We start from the raw sequence: 20,737 nt of genomic DNA on the forward strand, positions 1-20,737 counted from the left end.
CCTCCTTCCCCGAGGACAGTGGCGGTGGGGCTGAGACGTGGCCAGGCCGGGCTCGGCACCCTTGGCACAGACCAGCTGGAGGAGGCACCGGTGGCAGCGCGCTCACCCTTACTGATGTGTTCTCTTAGGGACTTGGTGCCTGAGAGTGATGGGTGCTGCCGCCTGCCCTCGCCCATCCCAGCACCGACTGCCCCGCCGCCGCCGGCTCAGCACGACTTTATCATAATGCAGCATGAATTTCATTAGCTCATTTGTCTCTGGCGCTCTGAGCCTGGAGGTAATTTAATCCCGGAGTGGCTTACAAGGAGAAGCGTGGTTTAGTCTGCGAAGCTTAATAACCCCCTCTGGCTGCCGTTGGTAAAGCCGAGCTTTGGGCTAGGCCGGGGTAAGGCCGTTGGCTGCGCTCAGCAGTAAGGGCGGATGTGCGACTCTGCGCCCTTCTGGTCTCGTTAGACAGATTTTGTAGCGTGAAATAATGACTGGAGCTGCCGCGCAAGGTTTGCACGGACTGCTGCGGCTGGAGCGAGGAAGTCGGGTCGGTCAGGAGGAGATGGTTCTCTTGCACGTGCATCTGATTTTCCCTCCATCTAATCAAGGGAAGGTTTACTGAGCAAGCTGCAAAAAATCATTACATATGCTGCTAGTGGCCTGGTTAATTAAGATCTACGGTTCTCTGGGTAGGAAAAGACGACCTATATTTACTGTATGTAGGAAGACATCTGTCAGCTAGAAGCACTAGATATCCCAGTGCAGGTTCGTCCTGCTTTCTGCAGGCTCTGAATTGCAACTGTTTTTAAGCTCTGATGCAGACCAAGTTAATTTTAAGATGACTGTTACTATTCTAAACATAAGGAAGGGCATATTTAGCCTCTCAGTACTCAAGAAGGCAAAACCCCCTGCATGTTTCTAGTAATTTTTCCCTAACAGTTTGCACAAAACAACAACAACAAATCCTATTTGGTTTCTGCAAAAGAATATGTTCGAGGGTGATCGTAAAATAGATTATTTTTAAATCTGCAGATGGTTTCCACATATTCCTCCTCAGCTCACTGCAGCTTTCCACCTCAGTAAACCGGTTTGTAATTTAGCCGAGGGCTGTGGAGCAAGCGTTCTGTCATCTTGTTTTTCTTGTTCGCCTCCTTTACCCCCCACCTCCCCCGGCTTTCTGTCCCCTTTCTCTTTTATTTCCCCTTGCTTTTCCCATGCCGATGGGTGGTCGGTGTTGGAATGGGTGCGAAGGCCTGGCTTGTGATGGCTGGCTTTGTGGTTGGCGGTCCCGCCATCCCGTGGCTGAGGTCCCCACGGAGCTGGGGGCTCAGGCTGGGGCTTCGGGGCTGACGGATGATGCGGTGGAGCTGTGCCTCCCGCTCCTCCCAAAGAGGAAAGGAAACTCCGCCACACTGGGCGTGGAGGTGCCTGCTCCCATCGGCATGGTCCCCTCCATCTGACAGGGTTATCAGGGGGCTCGCCTGGCTGCTTGTGCTGTGGAGAAAGGCAGTCGAGGGTTTCTTGCCACTCAGATGAGAGGTGCACAGCCCTGGAGAAGATAATTAGAGAAAGGACGAGCTTTCAGTCCTGCGATCGCGATTCCCCCCCCCCCGAAGAAAACACCGCTTTTTTTATTTCTTTGTTCTTTCACAGTTCGGCATTATAATTATTGAGATTTCACTGCAGGGCAAAACGATCATTTGACAACGTAAGTGGGGAGAACAATTCTCGTGTTATCCAGCAGCCTTATTCTTATTATAATTACGGCGAAACTCCTGCAGACTGAAGTGGGGGCAAAGAATTTCCTCCTATGTGGGTATTTTTCTTTTTGAGATTGCTCAAGATTTGATTGCAGACGTGAGGATTTTTTTCCCTCCTGTATTTTTAATAACCCGAGGTTGATGATGGATAGCAAAGGACTGAAGTACCTGTTGTTTTCCCCTTTGTTTTCATTAGGCGTTTTCCATTTCTGTCATTCTCGGCGTTCGTGATGGATTTTTATGAGCAAATGTCTTGGTTAGAGCTATTCAGAATTGTTGGTACAGTAACGTCTGCAGTGGCGACCAAACCCCATTTAAAAATCAGGGGAAAATTGATGAAAAACTGCAAATCAGCCCCTCTCAAAATGGGGGGCAGCGATTGCTTGTTCTGTGCCGCCAGTTTCTGCTGGGCAGCCGGTGCCAAGGCAGGTGGGCTGGAGGCGGCCGTGTGGCTGGGTGGGCGGTGGGATCCCGGGCTGTGTTTGCAGCCTGGCAGAGCAGTGTGTATTCACCATGACCTTGGCCGGGGCGGGCTGGGGCTGGGCACCTCGTAGGGCTGTTCTGGGGGAGGGCGTAGGTACAAGAAGGTCACGGCTGAGATAACACCAGGGTGCTGCGATAACACCAGGGTGCTGCAATATTTTCTTCCTTTGGGTGGGCACGTGTGCCCATGGCGTTGCCGGTACCATTGGAGAAGACTGTCGAGGTGCATGTCCTTTCTTGCAAGCCCTCCTTCCTGGGGGAGCCAGTCTGCCACGTGCCCTGTGCCGTACTTCATCCCGCGCCGCTGGCCTGGCTCTCGGCATCCCTCGTGCCAGCCCTCTCCCTGCCTGGCTGCACCGGGGCTGGGTGCAACGCGTCTCAGTGCTGCAGCGAGGGTGGTGAAGGAGTCTGTTGTCCCCCGTTGCCCTGGGGCTGATGGAAATGAGCTGACAGAACAGAGGCAGCATTAGCCTAATTATGGCCATACAGCTACCTCGGTGGTGGATTTTCCTTTCTTAGCGACTTCCTGTTTTCCTCTTTGAGATGCAAATTTTTGCACAGTCCTCGATCCAGATTCTCTTCTCATTAGCATGAAATCTGACTAGTTCCGCAGTTTTTTAAATAGTGAATTGAAAAAAAAAATCAAACGCTGCGCACAAAGTCACAGTGAAGGCCCTGCGACTCTCGGGCGCAGAAGGTGGAGGGGCTGTGGGGAACGTGCTGTTGTTTCTCAGGAATTGCTAAGCCGCGGCGGCACCAGCACTCCGCCGTGCCAGGCTGCTCTGCTTCGCTCTTTCACGGCTGAGCAGGAGACGGGCGGCACTTGGCGAGAGCGGGGCGGCCAGAGCCGCGGCACAGAGGTGCCAGTGGGCAGGCAGTGGCGGGCAGAGACCCTGCCCAGCTCCCTGAGCCCACGCCAAAGCCCCTGCTGCTGCTGCCGAAGCGATGACAGACGCACACTCAACTTGTGGACTCTGAAGCCTTTCTTTTTGCTTCCTCCTGGAAAACGAGGCTCGTCATCATAGGAGGTTAAAAAAAAATTATGCTCGAAAAGTCATTTCTTGAAATGAGTGTTATCTCGATGGATTTTTTTTTTTTTTTTTTTTTACGCCTGCTGTAATCTCTGCCCGCTGCAGCTCAGCGCTGGGAGAGGACTGGTAATACATCTGAAGCAGACGGCACTGTTTTGTGGTAAATGTCACTCTAGTAATACTTAGCTCTCCCCCCTGGAAATAGAAATACAGTTCTGGCTAAAGCGACGTGCGCGATACGGAGACACAGCGTCGCGGGCTGGGCTGGGGTAGCCGCGGGGCTCTCCTGCCAGCCCCAGGTCCCGGTGCGCCCGGGGGATGCCTTTTGCCTGGCGTCGCCCTTCCTCCCCCCTTCCCCAGCCTCCCTTCCCAGCCCCTCCCTCCCCTCCCACTTTCTGCCACATAATGAGTTTGATAAGAAATTGTCTCGTTAACAGGATTAGCCATGGAAATCTCTAGTCCCCTCCTATTCATTTTGTAATGCTCTTCATCCTGTTCTGTAATTTTCTGCTGGTATTAGATGGCTCCGGACCACCTCGGGAGATTAAGTCCTCCACTGCCTTTGACAGTGCCAGCGTGGCTGGTGCCGGGCGCCGCTCCGCAGGCAAGCCTCGGCCCTGGCCCTGGGTCCAGACCGCAGAGCTGTCCCCCCCACCGGGGGAATTCCTCCTCCTCGGGTTGTTTCAGTGCAACCTTGTTGTTCTCAGAGTCAAGGACACAAACAAACGAAAGTGTCTCCAAACTCTCGTCCTTCTCACGGCGTGCACCCGTGAAAAGCTCCAGTGGCTCAGAGGCAGATTAAAAGCCAGGGAGGCAAACTCCACTCTCGTTTGTGCCCATGCAAATCCAATTCTGCGGGTAGCATAATTCTGGATTTACTTCTAGGAAAACGACTTGCGAGACTGACCCATTGGTAAATAATTACTCTTGATTGAATAACTCCTAGCAGCCCTGCAGGATACCTTGCTTCCAAGGGAGTTAATAGAAAGAGATCTTTCTTAACATCTGTTTTCCCAAGTTTGCCGACTTGTGAGCCCTTATCTGGGAAACGGTGTCCAGGCAGCGGCAACTGCACGCTGTGAGTGAGCCAAGAGGGCAAGGAGAACACCTGGAGCCACTGCTCTGAGTGTGGTGGAAACAACACCTGTGTGAAATGGTATGGTAAATAGCAACGTTTTTCATTTTCTCAGGTGAAATGAAAGTCACTTTGGTGATTTCCTTAAGCACTTACCTGGATTGCATTCGCAGCTCTAAAAGGCGGCCCTTTGCTGACCCTCCCAAAAAGCTTCCCATGCACAAAATCGGGACTTCTCTTACACCTTCATTGCCCAGGGAGAGAGAAATGCATGTGGTAAAGCCATCGCACCAAGAGTAAAGTGGCAGAGATGCTAATTGTTACGTGGACTGCAGGATTTCAGGAGCTAACGCATACTTTAGGATGGGGAGAGCAGGGGCACCGCAGGGAGGGAGGGAGCTTTAACAAGGTGATTCCCACCCAGCAAATTCCTTGCGGAGGCAGTAATTTATTCACCGACTTTCGCTCCCTGCGATGTGAGTGTCCGTGAACAGATTAACTTCCTCTGCTTCATTGGAAACTATTTGTCATGCTGCTGATGATTAATTTTTGCAGTGGGGATTGCACCCGAGCAGCTGGCAAGAGCCGCGAGGTCTGGAAAGGGTGGGTTTGGCTGCAGTGCTCCCAGTGCTCCGCTCAGCGCACGTGCGAGCCACATGCTGGCTGCTCCCGCCCCAACTCTGGGGAGTAGGATCGCCGATGTGAATATCTGATTTTACCGACTCCGTATTTGTTTTGGTGCACGTTTTCCTAAGCCCCGCCAAGAAAATCCCTGGCTCTAGAGGCTGTTGCTGCCGGGAAACCTGGCTGCCACTGCAGCAGCTGCCGTTGGTGCTCCTCGGCTGTGGCGATGCCCCGGCCCACAGCCTCCGCAGCAGCAGGGGACCCCAGCGTCCCGGGCACCCCATCTCTGCGGGGCAGGGTGGAGATGCTTGGCACTGTGTGCCCCTGGCTGCTGTCCTCTTGCAGGCTGCCTGTGCAATGGCTGAGGGCGTGGGAGCCATGCACCTTCGTGCATGCCAGCTGCAGAGCTGCGTTGTGGCCGGGAGCTGAAATCTGGCAACTGCCAGCCACAGTCCACTGTTAACTCCTCTCTCCGGTTGTTTGCGGAGGGTGTTTGTACACCGCCACACCACCGGCTCTCTCCGGGCCGTAAATCCAGCGGTCAGAGACAAACTCGATGCTTGGAAAACTCCCGCGGCATTTCCTTTTGTATTTGTTGACTTGTCAGTGGCAGGCTGGGCTTCTGCAGGTAATTCCGTTGCACGTTGGGAGCCAGCACGCCGGAAAAGGAGCTGCTCGCTGCTGAGTGGCAGCTCTGCCGTGTGCTGGATGGGCTCTGCCAGGGGGTGAGCGAGCAGAGGAAGGGCAGGTCCTGTCCCCCAGCTCGTCAGAGGGCTTGACCCTGCCCTGCGCCCGTGCCCGGGAGCGGGGACCCAGCACTGCGGCTGCCGGGTAGCAGCGTGACAGGGACGTGACGATGACATCCTCCTTTTAAAACTTGCTGGCTTTTTGCTTCTCTCTCTCTCTTTTCTGTTTCATCTCTCCCTCTTAGAAAAGCCATTTAACTGTAATTCCATTCTTAAAACCTCTCCCTCATGCATGCCTAATGAACATCGGGCAGAGGCGCCAGAAACGGGCCCGAGCAGGATCCAATCTCGCCGAGTGTCGACGAGTCATTGGGAAGAAGCCCTGGGAGCGTGCCAGGTTTTATTACAGCGTAATTAGAAATAAAATCTCGTTGCAGGAGGAGAATGAGAGATGGGTGTTAATCCTGTAACGGGAGGAGATGGAGCCGTGCTTATAAAGGAGATTAAGGAGGGGAGGCAGAAAGCCCTTCACGACTCCCCGACTTCCACCCCTCCTCTGCTCTTTCTCCCTCTCTGGCTCCACAGCCCCCAGCAGCAGCAGGCAAGCCCGCGGCTGGCCTGCCTGCCTGGGCCTGCCCACGCTCCTGCCCACGGCCGGCCGGGAAAGGGCTCGCGCTGGTGTCGGTCGCGTTACAGATGCCCACGAAACTTCAAGGTGGGAACGTTTGGGTGGCTCTGCTGGCTCGGCTACGCGGGAGAGATGCGCTGCCTTTGAAAGGGCTGGGGAGCGGCGACTGCCTTACACCTCCCCTGGGATCCCGACTGCAGGCAAACACGTAAATAAATCTGTCAGATATCGTGCGGCTCTTATTAAATTTGCATTGGGCTTGAGTCGCGGTTCCTCTTTAACATCTCTGGGCTGGCTGGCTGGCTCTTTAATCTCGGCGCCCAACCCGGGCCCCGTCTGCTTTCGGCATTTGCCGTGGCACGGAGCTGGGCTGAGCCTGCTGACATGAAAGGCAGCTCTGGTGTGCGGCCACTGCCTGCCAGCCCGCTCCTCTGCCCCGCATCCTCTACCCCAGCTGGGCGCTGCGTCCCGGTGCTGGGGCCCTCTTGGAGAGGCGGGTGCGTGCAATCCATCCAGCAGCTGGCACAGAGACGGGGGCGAGCGGTGCCGCGCCATGCCGTGCCATGCCACAGGGGTAGGCAGGAGGTTCCCCTCTGCCTGGGTTTGCTGGCCTGCCCCAGGGAGGCTCCTCGTCCCCGGGCGAGCCCCGTGCCGGGCTGGTGGCATCATGGAACAGCAGCCACAGCAGAAAAGCACCGTTACAGCAGCAGCGGAAAATCACAGGCTTTGTTCTTTGGGGCTTCCCCCTCCGTGCCTTCCTCCTGGGGAGGCATTTGTCACTTTAAATGTGGCCAGAAATAGCACCAAACAGCTACTGGATTTGTCCGGGATGCCTTGGGATGCATACGCTCAAAGTATGGCTAATTCATAAATGCTGGCACCTATTGATTCTCTAGCAGTACCAAGGGAAAGTTATCTCATTAGTCTTATGAACTATAAAATGTGCTCTCTCCTGAAGCCCTGACCCCATTGTTTTTATAAATCTATGTTGCATAGAGCAGTAGCTAGTAACCTGTATCGACTGTAATTTTTCTCTTGAAATTGGAAGGCCCTTGGGACTGATGCTGGACTTTCAGGGCCACCACAGGCAACTGGATGCTGGCGAGGATTTCGGTAACAGCAAGTACGTGTCTGTGTGTGTGTGCGTGCACATAGGCAGCGAGAGACCCTCCCAACATTAGCCGTGCAGGAGAACCCCCCTCTTGCCCTTGTGCTTTTCCCTGGGTGAGGGGCAAGCTCCTGGGGGCTGGCAGGGCTCTTGGCTGCCCTGCTCCGCTCTTGCAGGGCTGGGCAAGAGGCATGTGAGGGATTTGGCGAGGCGTTTCCAAAGGCAGCAGCTCAAGTCTAGCTGGAAGAGTTATTAGAGGCACATCGCTCCGATCTGGCCACGGATGTACTTAATCCTCTGCTTCCCGTAAAGCTTTTCTACCTCCTGGCAGGCACAAAGATCTGATTTTATTCGGCGACCTTCGACGTTAATCTCGCTAGCAAACTCAGCAATAAGTCACTTTGGTGAGGTCTCTGTTGGAGCCGTTTACATCAATTATTGCCCTGCATCTCTCCCTTGAGCTAGTGCAATGCTCCTTAACGGAGTTATTTGCCCCCTTTTTTTAGGGGGGGAAGGAAAGGAAGCTGTGCTGTCAGGTTGCATAGACCTTCTGTTTCATGTAATGGCATCTTTAAAGCCATGGCTTGCAAAGGAACAAACACCTCCCACCACTGCATGGTAGAGAGGTGTGGATACTAAAACATGCAGGTTTTCTGCCCATGCCTTTCTCTGGGCCTGATGCTCTGGCTCGAGCCCCATCCAGGAGCCTTGATTTCAGGCGCGCGGGCTGTAGAAGCTGGGGAGCTCCGGCAGGCTGGGGGTGGCTGAGGGCACTAGGTCCAGGTGGGGCTTAGTTTGCACTCCTGGTCAGCAATGCTCTCGCCCTGTGTTGCTCTCCTTGTCATCTCCTGCTGTCTGGGCAGAAGCCCGAGGCTCTGCTCCCCTTTGCCTCACCATATGCGGGAGTTTGGCTCTCGTGGGCCCTGCTGCTCCTGCCCCAGGTCCCGGGGTGGGGGGCACCCAGCACCGCAGCTTTCTGCTCTTCCACTGGCTCCTTGCACGTTTCTCCAGCTCCCGCAAAGCTTTGTTTCCAGAGGAGGAGCGCAGCATGTCCGCAGCCAGGGCTGCAGTTAACCGTGCACGGACGTGCGAGTGCGTGCGTGGGGAGGGGGAGGCCAGTTGGGGCTGCTGAGCACTTTGCAAAATACAGCCCCTGTTACCATGGAAACTGGCTCCCCCCATCTCAAAGTCCAGCGCAGCCAATATTCTTCGCTTACTGGTTTGATGGGAGATGAAAAATTAACGTTTGATTTGCATGTTATTTCAGCTGCACTTGTGGGACCGCTCCCCCCTTCCCTTTTACGGAGCTTTGCACAAATCCCTTGGTGGCTCCAATCGGCGGCGCGGAGCACGAGACTCGCGCCACTGCACATCTGGTCCCAGTTGCACACTGGTGCAGCGCACGTGCTGCCGTGCTGGCGTTGCCATGCTGCAGCGCAGAGGCAAGACTGCGCCTGAGGTTGTGGCTGGGGACCCCTCCAAGCAGGGACGGAGAAGCGGGTCCCGCGGTGCCGCAGCAGCACGGAGCTGCACAGGAGGCTTGCTGGAGGTATGGGGACGGCCACCGTGGCACCCTGTGGGGCTGCCGGACGGCATTCCCACTGCTTCCAGGGAGAATCTGCACAGGGCTGCCAGCCCGGCAGTTGCCTGTGCCTCTGTTAACTGCAGCTAGGCTTGCTTTTTAGTAAGGTCGCTATTTCTTTGCCGTCTGTGTAGAGTCCCTAATACTCTCGTATCAAGCAATTGAGTCAAACACACACATCTAGCTAAGCTGCAGCTGGAACGGGACAGCGCCAGCAGAGCTTGGGGTTGCCATTGCCTTGGCTCATGCTGGGGATGTGGTCCAGTCCCCTGAGCGAAGAGCCCTGTTTCCTGCCAGTCTGTCACCTCAAGCGCTTGCAGGGCAAGGCTTCTGTGGTCCTGCCCTGGGAGCATGGAGCTGGGCTGTTCTGGAAGCATGCGCCTCTAGTTCCGTATTCCGCTCATGGTTCTCCTGCCCTTACCGGCTTGACCACGGCACTTTCCTCCACCTAAATTGAGAATATCCAGGTGCTTCCAAGAGGTGCTGGAAGAACAAATAGTTGATTAGCCTCATCGACTGGCTCCTGTTTTTTTACCGGGCTCGGCGCAGGACTTGAAGGAGCCACTTGCAGCCGTTGCTGATTTAAAGACTAGGTTTAAAGGTTTCAGCTCTGAACATTCAGCTTGACTAATTACCTTCTGCTTCTCTGCATTTGCTGTGTTCGGTAGGGGGTGGCTTGGTTGGCAACATGGTGCAGCTGAGCAGATGGACCACTGCGTCCCAGCTGAGGCTCGGTGGCGCCTGGTGCTGGAATAAACCCCAAAGGCCCCACAGAAACTGGGGTCAAAGGCTCACCATCACTGTTAGCACTGGCAGTGGGGCAGGGGAAAGGGGTTTCCGGGCACACAGGGGAGCTTCTCTCCAGTGCCTCCACTTACCCTGCTCTCTGTGTAGCCACTAAATTGTGCTACAGTGCGGGTCTTTCTATTCACGTTAATTACTGTTATTATTCAGGACAAATTATAGGGGTCAGGCTGCCTTCATGAGCAAGTCGAAAACTTCTTTCCCCATGTGCACTGGCGTGTGCCAGGCTCCAAAGCCTGCTGGCCGGAGCCGGCTGCTCCAGCAGCGCTGCCCAGGGCTGTGCTGCCCTGCCATCCTCCTCTCAGGGCTTGAATATCAGCTCAAGCCCTTATTTGTTTTCACATGCTTCGAAGTAAGTGAAGCTAATTATTAACTCAGCAGGACGGCTTCACTTTAAATTGCCGCGTTGCTATGCGGCACAGGGCGACATGGCGGTGCGGTGGAGCATCGTGCCGGCGGAGCATTGTGCTGCACACCCTCCTTGCCCTCTGCAGCGACTCCACAGCCAGAGCTCATCGTACCGGGCTGCGGGCAGGTTCCCCCTAAATGCCGGGGAGCGCGGGCTCGTGTAAGGACACCCCGAGCCTGTCTTTGTGCCTGGGCGGGTGTGTTTGCCACAGGATGAGTGCTGGAGGGAGGCAGGCTGCGCCCACAAACATGGGGGCTGCTGTTGCACACGCGAGGCTGCTATGGCAAGCGCTGCTGCTCACCCGTTTTGGCCCGAATTTGCCAGCCTGCCTCAAACTTCAGCCCCTGAAGGATAAGCCAGAGACTGCACCCCAGTGCAACTGGGGCGTGGGGAGGCGGAGGGACCTGCTTTGCCTGCCTGGCTCCTGCCCGAGGTGCCGGTGCCTGCCCAGAGCGCAGGGGCTCTGCCTGATCCAGGCGCCAAGAGCCTGGGAGATGACGTGCTGGGTCAGGGCTGGCTCGCTCACCCTTCTCCTCTCTTTGTGTCTCCAGAAAATAGGTTTTTTATTACTTCTTACGGAGGTTTGTACATATCAGACGTGCAGAAGGAAGATGCCTTGTCCACCTACAGGTGTATCACCAAGCACAAGTACAGCGGGGAGACACGGCAGAGCAACGGAGCCAGACTCTCGGTCTCAGGTGAGCACGCGGCTGCCAGCGATGCCGGAGAGGGGGAGCCCTGCCCCACAGACCCAGCGTGGCTCCTGCGCCCGTGAGGGTGTCCAGCCCTCCGTGCACGCCTGCTCCCCTGCCTGCTCGCTGCAGTGCCTGTCTTCCTGGGGTGCAGGGGGGAGCGATGGCATCACTACCTCCCACCCCCGCGAAAGGACATCCCGGTCGGGGGGTAGGAGAGCCTGTCGGGGCTGCGCGGGGGGTTCGAGCCACCTCACGTGTGCCCCCTGAGCAGGCAGCCCCCCGGTGCTGTCTGCGGCAGGCGGCAGCACTGCGCGGCACCCCGAGCGAGAGGCGATGGGGTGCAACGCGATGCGATGTGACAGCCCGCGATGTGAGCAGCCTGACGCGATGTGACGAACATGCAAGCGATACTGCAGCGGAGGCAGTGCAGTCCGTAGTGCTGGGTGTCTCGGGGCGCTCCCGGCTCCGCTGGCTGCCCAAACTACTCTGCTCGGGAGGGAGTTCGTCTGACTCGCAACCACGTTGCCACTCCCGCTGCTCGGCTGCAGCGTGCCCGCTTTCTGCCATACGCTTTTTCCGTCCTCAGGCATGCAGGCTCTGGCTCTCCCGTGCTAGCTCCTCGAATTAACCCCACAGAGGGCAGGGAGGGGGTCTGAGACAGCTGGGCTGGGGCTTGCCTGACCTTGCCCTAGCCTCTTAGAGACCTGAGGGTCTCATGTCCCACCTGTGGCCGTCCTGCCGCACGGCCCCAGAGGAGCGCAGGGCGGCCGCCGGGTAGATTATCCCCTCTCCACGCGGGTTCTATCTGGCCTGGTCCCTTCCTGGTCACTGTCATTATTTACACGTCACAGCATTTTACTTCTGCTTGGGAGTAATGAAAGAGGTTTCTTTCCCCTGGAATTTAATTTCACGCCTGAGACTTAGTGATTAATTTTCTCCCTTCCTGCTGCCTGATGGGCCCCTTTGCTTGTATATTTTGAAATGTGCCACAGAATTTGTGTATTTTGCACCAGTTAGATGTCACCTTGAGTAATTCCTCTGGTGCGGAGTTTATTCGTCCCATCGGCTAGTAAGATGTGTTTCCCCCCCCGCCTCCCCGCAAGCCTGCTGCCCCGGTCACCGAGGGCTGTGCCCGTCATCTCGGATGGGACGGGCCACCCCCACCGGCGCTGGCCCCCTGCCCAGCAGAGGATGTGGCTGGCCTGCCGTGCTCCTGCCTGGCAGAGCTGCCGGCTCACGGGGACAGGGAGAGCTGCTCTCTCCCGGCCGATGCTGAGGGGGCACGGTGGTCCCTGGTGTCCCTGTGGGGGGAAGCCTCGCCTCCTCCTCCTTGCCGCGTCAGCCTGTTTCCTCTCCAAACCCAGACCCGGCGGAGTCCATCCCCACGATGCTAGACAGCTTCCAGTCCAGGGAGGTGAAAGCGGGCCGGCTGGTGGAGCTGCCCTGCATCGCCTCAGGCTACCCCAACCCAGCCGTCCGGTGGATCAAGGACGGGCGCCCGCTCCCCGCCGACAGCCGCTGGACCAAGCGCATCACGGGCCTGACCATCAGCGACCTGCGCGTGGAGGACAGCGGGACCTACATCTGCGAAGTGACCAACACCTTCGGGTCTGCAGAGGTCACGGGGACCCTCACAGTCATAGGTGAGAGCCAGCAGGGAGGAGCGGGGCACAGTGGCGGGGAGGCTTCTGTCCTGCTGCCGCCTTAAACGTAAAGCCTTTATAAATATAAAGCCTTAAAGGTTTTGTACAGCCATATAAATTACGAGGCTTGTATTTCAGCGTGGTGCGTCGCACGCTGGAAGCCACCGTCTTGTGACGCAGCGTGTCCAATGTGGTGCTCAGAGTGCTTGCAGGAGGTTTATCATGCTGCAGCAGCGCATCTACAGACGTCCCCTGATTTACCGCTTCAATTGGGGCAGGGAGAGGGGCCTCTGGAAAATTCAGAGCAGTACTGGGGGATGTAAATTGTTGGATGGCGACGTCACTTTTCCGTTAGGTGCCTCTGTGCTTTGTTTTGTTAATTTACATAAAACAAGCTCCAGCCAAACAGTAAATACCATCTGGGCAGGCCTAGTATTTATCGCATGCTTTGTTCCTGGGGGTTCCTCCTGTCACCGGGATCCCGGCAGTACCGGAGCCACCGGGGCCAGTATGCACCATGCCTGCCTTACCTGGAGCAGCACTGCAGTGAGCACACCACTGACCGGGCACAAGCAGCCTGCTGGGAGCCACTCTGGCACATCCCCAGCTCAGCACTGTCCCCGTCACGCTGACCACGTCTTCTTCCAGCTGTCCTGCTGCCTCCCTGACAGTGCCCACTCTGCTGGCACCCTGCCGGTGGCCCGGGGCTGACGCTAAAAGCAGGGGCTGTCAGCAGCGAGGACGGTGTGGGGGCCACCCGCCTTATTGCGCGGTGACGTTTTACGTGTAGCGGGGCTGGTGCTTCCAGGGCCGGAAAGGCAGCGAGAGTGCAGTAACGACGAGATGCCTCCCGCTGGGCTGCCCGGCACCGCCAACCCCTCGCCCGCTCTTGCCCTTTCTCACACAGACCCTCTGCGTGTGACCCTCACACCAAAGAAGCTCAAAACAGGCATCGGCAGCACCGTCATCCTCTCTTGTGCCCTCAGCGGGTCCCCTGAGTACATCATTCGCTGGTACCGCAACACCGACCTCGTGGTGGTGGATGACTACATCTCCATCCGGGGGATCAGCAATGAGACCCTCCTCATCACAGCTGCGCAGAAGAGCCACTCTGGGGCCTACCAGTGCTTTGCCACCCGCAAGTCCCAGACGGCACAGGACTTCTCCATCATCATGCTGGAGGGTGAGCTGGCTTCCCTGGGACAAGGGCTTTCCTCTGCCCCTCTCTGAGCCGCCGCATCCCTGGGGTGCGCCGGGATGCTTTGCGCGTGGCTGGAGGGCAGCAAGACCTGCCGGGGTTGGGAGCTCCTGGGGCCAGACCTCTCCTAGCCCACTTCCTGGGCTGTGCAGGCCCTCTGCAAGCAGCTCAGGGACACTGCACCGCCGGGACGGGGAAGGACCAAAATAAGGGTTGACTTGCCCGTCCCCAGCCCCTGGGCCGAGGCACCGCCTTTCACCGGGTGTCCCCTCCCCGATCCAGACGGCTGGATGTTTGGACAAGGGATGGGCTCTGCCGAGCCAGGCGTCCCCTTGAGCCAATGTCTGTATCAACCAGTGTGCCCCCTCATCCCCTCTCAGCATCTCCCTGCTGCAGGGATGCAGGCATGGCCGTGCACGTGTTGCCGACGAGGGCTCCTCTCCCGGCTGAGCTGGGGCTCCCACCCAGGGGGGAGTTCAAAGCCATCCCGCCAGCGGGTGACTTCTGCTGCCTGTGGCTGCCGCTCCCTGACCCCCCTTCCCCTGGGTGCCCCCCAGATGGGACCCCCCGCATCGTCTCCTCCTTCAGTGAGAAGGTGGTCAACCCCGGGGAGCAGTTCTCCCTGATGTGTGCCGCCAAGGGGGCCCCCCCACCAACCGTCACCTGGGCGCTGGATGACGAGCCCATCCCACGGGACAGTGGGCACCGCACCAACCAGTACACCATGTCGGACGGCACCACGGTCAGCCACATGAACGTGACGAGCCCGCAGATCAAGGACGGCGGCGTGTACCGGTGCACCGCGCGGAACTCGGTGGGCAGCGCCGAATACCAAGCGCGAATAAACGTAAGAGGTGCCTGTCTACTTTTAAATATCAGAATAGGACTTTTACCGGGCTTTTGGTTTTATTCTGTTCCCTGGCCGATCGCTCCTGCTCGCCTCTCTGGGCTCTTCCCAGCCGTACAGGTCTCCCTGGCTGCCCTGACCCCATTCCCTGAGCTCCCCGCTCCTGCCCCACTCGCTCACACGCCTGCCTGCAGGGCTGAGCCTCCCTGCCATTTAAAGCAAGGAGTTTAACGAACGGCAAAGCGGTCCTGTAGCCTTGGAGAGCTGGAGCTCGGCTTTGCAGGGGCAAAAGGGCAGCGCTCTCCCCATCAGGGTCCGCCCTCACCCTGCCAAGCCCCTGCCTTGGGGTCTGCGGAGCATTGGCAAACACTTTCCCAAGGGACTCTGTGCACAGGGAAGGTGGTGGCGGGCCCAGAAGTGTCCCAGGCCCCCCGTGCTCTCCCAGCCACCCCCTGGTCCCAGTGGGAGCCCGGCTGCCTGGCAGAGAACGTGCCTGCTGGCACAGGGACCTATGTGGCAAACGTCGACAAGGCAGCACGTGAAATTGTGGAAAATGAGCTTTGATTTGTCACGTCTGTATTTTCTTTGTCTGCTAAAAGCCATGGCCGCGTTAATCGCCGTGTTATTACGGCTGGAGCGTGTCGCTCGGTGCGTTACAGGGAGCGCTTTCAGGCACAGGGTATGGTATAAGCCCCTGCCCGTTAATAATCACCAATTAAAGCTCACAGGCTTCCAGGTGGGAGCAAGATAGAGAGAAGGCAGCATTTATTTGTCTGCTGAGAAAGAGGGTTTAAGGGCTGTGTTTGTCTGTGTCTCAGGTTTGAAATGGATCTAGTGGCTTTTTGGCTGGGATCCCAGGAGAGTCTGAATTTTGCTGCCGCTTACTGCTACATTTGGAGCAAGTTCATCCCTCAGCCATGAGAAGCCGGAGCTTATCCCGAGCGCCTGTTAAGCTGTTATCCTGCTACGCCCTTAGGATGAGGAGTCAAGATAGGGTTAATCTTTAGATTAGTTTGCTATTTTATGCAGTGGCCAGGAGAACAATGTAATTATTGATGCATGAAACCTCTCATTGAAATACTCACCTGCAGCGTTCTCCTGGTCCTTAAGCCAGCACAAGAGCCAGCCAGAAAATGGTGACTGGCTTTTCAGCCCTACTCAGGTTGCCAGCAGGAGGCTCAGAAAAGTATATTTTAGGGGAGGGGAAATGCGTTCGCCAGTGGAAGTCAGGTTCCTGTAGCAGGTCTTGTCAAGGATGTTTGGCACAACGCAGGCAGCTTCCTTCTCCTAAGAGAGGTGGAGAGTGGCTGTGACCATGGAGGAGCGCTCCCCATCTCTTTTACAGCTCCTGCGGCCGCAGGCGCTGCTGGAGGAGCTGTGGTGGAGGTGTACTGGGAGGCCACGGTTCCCATCGCAGAAACATGCTGTGCTTCCAGACACCATCCAGCCTCCTCTGATGAGCAGCAGCGGTGTCTGCGGGCTCAGCTTCCCCAGCACTGAAGCTGCACCTGCAAAACCAGGGTGGGATTTGCTGAAGTGCGGCTGTGATGGAGGACCACGGCCCCCGTTGGTAGCTGCGCTGTTGTGGGCGTGCGCCAGTAGCTCTAGCTGGAGGTTGCAGCCGATGAGTGGCTGTCCCCACACACGCTCAGAGAGGAGCCCGTGCCTGCTCCTTGCCCAAACCCGGGCTGGGTCCCAACTGCTCTGGTTACCTCCTTGGCCTGTGAAGCTCGCTCACTCTGAAATAGCAGCAGATCTCCACGCAACCAAATTGCACTTCGGAATTAACCTAGCCTGCCTCTTCCTTCCTCCTGAATATGTAGGTCCTCCGAGCATCCGAGCGATGAAGAACATAACGGCGGTAGCGGGTAGGGACACTTTCATCAACTGCAGGGTGATCGGGTACCCGTATTACTCCATCAAGTGGTACAAGGACTCTTTGCTGCTGCCCGATAACCACCGCCAAGTGGTCTTTGAAAATGGGACTCTTAAGCTGATGGACGTCCAGAAAGGCATGGATGAAGGAGAGTATCTGTGCAGCGTGCTGATCCAGCCCCAGCTGTCCATCAGCCAGAGCGTCCACGTCACGGTGAAAGGTAAGCGGGTGGAGAGGCTTTCCCCGGATCAGACGCCCTGGGGACATCTGTCCTGTGGGACAGAGGCAGAGCAGCATCACACAGGGGTCTCCACGGCCAGGTGGTGGCCATGGTCCACAAACGCTGCACCGATGGGAGCTCAGCTCCCACCACAGCAGCCCTCGGGAGTCGGCTCAGCTCCTGCTGGAGGGGCTACCTGGTCTTGCCTGCGCGCCTGCCGCTGCCCCGAGCCACACCGTATCCATTTCCCGTTACAAGCGATGGAGCAAGGATTTACGGTGTAAACATAACGTATTAAACCATCTAACCTTTGCTCGGATCGCCTTCACCGATGTTTTTCTCTGTGTGTTAGCTTTTAAAAAAATAATACTCTCGGTCTTCCGAGCACACAGAACATCTTAAAAGCTTCTCCAGGCCATCAATTATTCAGCCCCATTGAGGGAGCTATCAGTCCTAATGAATTGAGCCGGATGCATTCCCTCCCAGTGACTCGCTGAGATTGTGCTGCCAGCGTACAGTGCTCCCGTATCTCCCGTCCTCAGAGTTGTCGGGTCGTCTCTGCCCGTCGCCAGCTCGGTGTTTGCAGTAAATCATTTAGACAAACACAGCCACGCTGGGGACGGAGCTGGCCAATTGTCTTTCTCCGTCTCACCCAGCAGGGTATTTATGGACTGGATTTTACTCTGATCCCCCTCCCTCCCCTCCCATCCACCATTTTCGTATTAGGAATCAGGTTAGCAAGAGAGTGCACCAAGCTGATTATAGATGCTACTGCTTGATTAGCAAATGCTCTTCTCCAAGGCTTTGTAAAGGGAAGAGTAGGCTGCGGATAACCCATCAGAGGGTGGCGTGGGGAGGACTTCTCTCCCCTCAGGCCTGCAATGGAGGGCATGGCCAGCCCTGCTTTCCTCGCCTTATACGAAATCCCCATCTGTGTGGGAGCCCCAGGGCTTGAAGAGAGGCTGGAGTTGAGTAAACGCTGGTCTTCTCCTGGGACGAATGGGACAGGCAGGGCTGGTGCGGAGAGAGCATCTGTAGGGGGGTATGCATGTGAAGTTAGATAACGGGCTTTGCTTTTTGTCCATCGCTGCGATGTGCCATCAGCAGATGCTGGATGCTGAAGTTCAGCCGAAGATCCGTATATTCTGGGAAGCAACCGCTAGCGAACCCTTGCAAATCTGAATTTACTGCCTTGATTAGTGGCCGGTGACAGGCCAAGGAAGGCGAGCGGGTGGAAGTGCTGTGCGGGCCAGTGGCACGCCGCTCTGCCGTAGCCAGATGTCTTCATTCCACCTGCAAGTGCGGCTGCCGGAGATTTACACCCGGCTCCACTTGCTGGATTCCTTGTTTGCTCTGGCCATCAGATAAAAGGTCTGCAGAAAAGAATTGCAAAGGCCCTAGGAGACAGTCAGGGCTAGCTCCGCGGAGCGGAGTGAATAAATATAACTGCATAGAGCAAGGAGCACAGGATGGCGTGGAGCACTGTAAAGCTTTTATTGCCACAAGTGCCTGGCGCCCACATTAAGTGCCACAAGTGAGTTATGCAGGTCTTTCCAAGCACGCGGCAGTAAAAGCTTTACAGTTCCCCTCCGGCGCTGCTCCCCTGGGGATCAGGGATGTGCGGGCAGCCCCCAGCCCTGCTTGCGAGGCATTGCCCGCAGCCACGGTCCCCATCTTGTGTTGAGGGAAATTCCCGCCCGGGTTTAGCTGCTGCTGCTTAGCCTGGGGACCCCAGGTCCCCCAGGTCCCAGCTTCAAACCTCCCTTTAGCTCCTCGGGACTGCTGCGGCTGCCTGGGGATGCTGCCAGGGCCTCTTCTCTGGGCTTCCCCAGCAGCGCAATCCGAGCACCTGGCCTCCTCCAAGATGCCCCGAGAGCTCATTGATCCTGCAGACATCTTGGAACGTTTTAATTCATCACGTGCAGGTTTGGTGCTGGCCTGGGGCTCTGCTTGGGTGCCTGCGGCGATTCGGGGAGCGCGGTGCCGACGCCAGCTACAGCTGCTCCACAGCCGGCAGTGCCGGGGCACCGTCGGGGTGACGCTTCACCCCGTGGGAAGGCAGAGACTGTTCGCTGGGGCTCCCCTCCAGAGCTGAGCTGCTGGGCAGGGCTCTGCGGCAGGTGCTGTGGGCAGGGAGATCCTCGTACGGTGCCCTGGGCCGCGGCCGTGTGGCCGGCTCCTGTTGCAGCTGCGCACGAGAGCCTGGAATCCCTGGAGAAAGGAGAATTGCAGGGGGAAGCGAACTGGGAAGGAGAGGCGAGTTGCAGGCTCCGGTTGTGGGGAGCTGGAGCAGGGAGAGCTCTTCTGTTGAGGGAGCCTGTCCTTTTCCTGGCAGCTCAGAAGCGGCCAGCGGGGCGTGTTTGGAGAGGCGCGGATCCACAAGCCCATCCCAGCTCTGCAATAGACTGCGGTGCATTCCCAATTAATTATTCATTAATTATGGAAAACAGGCAGTGCTGGTTCCATGCCTCTGGCAGCTGGAGCCGCGTCGTTGGAGCCGGCAAAGGGGCAGGCCAGCCCTGCCCGTACCTGCCGGCCGGCCTGCCTGCCTGCCTGCTGGCAGCAGCTTGCAGCCCAGGGGGGTGGTGAGCAGCTCCCCGCTTGCCCGCTGCTCCGCAGAGCTGCCGGGCCGGGGCGGGCAGAGGGGCAGAGACCTTTGCGATGCACGGGGTAGAGGTGGGAGCCCAGGGAGGTGCGTGGTGGGGCGGGGAACTGCTCCTGCGCCTGTACAAGAGGGCAGCTTATTTCTGCCAAGGGGGCGATTGGCAGCCTGCTAATTTAATTATGGAGGCTGCAGAAAGAGGATCTCATCTACCAGGTGCTGAGCCTTGTTAAGCTAATTGTCTCCCTCTCTCTGCTTTCCTCCCCCCTCCCACATTGCTAGAGATGCTGCTGCGGTTGCCTAATTAAGTTATCCGAAAGATAATGGCTGGTTCTGAATCCAGTGCCTTTAAGAAAAGCATCCATCTAATGATCGCTTTTCTGCGAGCAGATAAATGCTGAGGCGGAATTTTGGCTGGCACGTGCGGGGCAGGCAGCTGGGGCTTTCCCCAGAGCGGGGCCTGCTCTTCTTGGGAGGTTGGCGTTTCTCCATCCCGCTTTCAGTGTGGTGGCCCTGCCAGGTGGGAGACGTCTTCTGCTGTTCTCTGCTCGGCAGCACCTTCCACTCTCCCCTGGCCATGTTCCTGGTCGGAGCAAAAGACAGCCTTAGTTTCTGGGCTGCTTTTCCTCCCGGGGCAGCATCTCTGCCGAGCACCGCTGCGGCCCGTCCCCGCTGGAGGAAGGCTTTTCCCGGACAGGCTCTCCAGCATGCTCTGCCTCTCCCTTTGACAGTCCCTCCGCTGATCCAGCCCTTCGAGTTCCCACCAGCCTCCATCGGGCAGCTCCTCTACATCCCCTGCGTGGTCTCCTCCGGGGACATGCCGATCCACATCACCTGGAGGAAGGATGGGCACGTCATCCTCTCCGGCTCTGGAGTCACCATCGAGAGCAAGGAGTTCATGAGCTCCCTACAGATCTCCAGCGTCTCCCTCAAGCACAACGGCAACTACACCTGCATCGCCAGCAACGATGCCGCCACGGTCAGCCGGGAGCGGCAGCTCATCGTGCGGGGTGAGCACCACGGGGCTGAGCCAGCTGCACGCACAGCCCAGCCTGGTCCCCAATGCTGCTGCCACGTCGGGCTTGGGAGGGTGACAGAGGGGTAGCACGGCATGGAACAGAGATAAGTTACAAGGCTTGAGGAAGATAACGCTCTTCCCCAGTTTTGGGAGTGATGCAGAAGCAGGCAGGGAGGATGAGGAGTAGGGCTGAGCCCAGGCACCCACATGCCCGCAGACAGGGAGGAGTCGCAAGGAGCTGTGATGGGGTTTTTGCTACAGTGACCGTCTTTTCTCTCCGATTGCTCAGTGCCTCCTCGTTTTGTGGTCCAACCCAACAACCAAGATGGCATTTACGGTAAAGCCGGGGTGCTGAATTGCTCCGTTGACGGGTACCCCCCTCCGAAAGTCATGTGGAAACACGCAAAAGGTAGGGGTGAGGCACGGCAGCATGTGGGGACCTCCATGCAGGTGGGGGCGA

General features: G+C 57.4%; 1 protein-coding gene across 2 annotated transcripts in view; it reads left to right on the forward strand.

Moving 5' to 3' along the window:
* DSCAML1 (DS cell adhesion molecule like 1) overlaps positions 1 to 20,737 on the forward strand; it is a 113,546-nt gene that overhangs the window by 69,813 nt on the left and 22,996 nt on the right. For both annotated transcript variants that reach the window (XM_075035137.1, XM_075035138.1), the window contains exons 4-10: positions 10,730 to 10,876; positions 12,238 to 12,516; positions 13,424 to 13,699; positions 14,272 to 14,568; positions 16,385 to 16,657; positions 19,991 to 20,269; positions 20,567 to 20,686. In XM_075035137.1, the coding sequence (XP_074891238.1) occupies positions 10,730 to 10,876; positions 12,238 to 12,516; positions 13,424 to 13,699; positions 14,272 to 14,568; positions 16,385 to 16,657; positions 19,991 to 20,269; positions 20,567 to 20,686 (1,671 nt within the window). The remainder of the gene's footprint in view (positions 1 to 10,729; positions 10,877 to 12,237; positions 12,517 to 13,423; positions 13,700 to 14,271; positions 14,569 to 16,384; positions 16,658 to 19,990; positions 20,270 to 20,566; positions 20,687 to 20,737) is intronic.

This window comes from Buteo buteo, chromosome 9, assembly GCF_964188355.1.
Source record: "Buteo buteo chromosome 9, bButBut1.hap1.1, whole genome shotgun sequence".
Classification (NCBI taxonomy): Eukaryota; Metazoa; Chordata; class Aves; order Accipitriformes; family Accipitridae; genus Buteo; species Buteo buteo.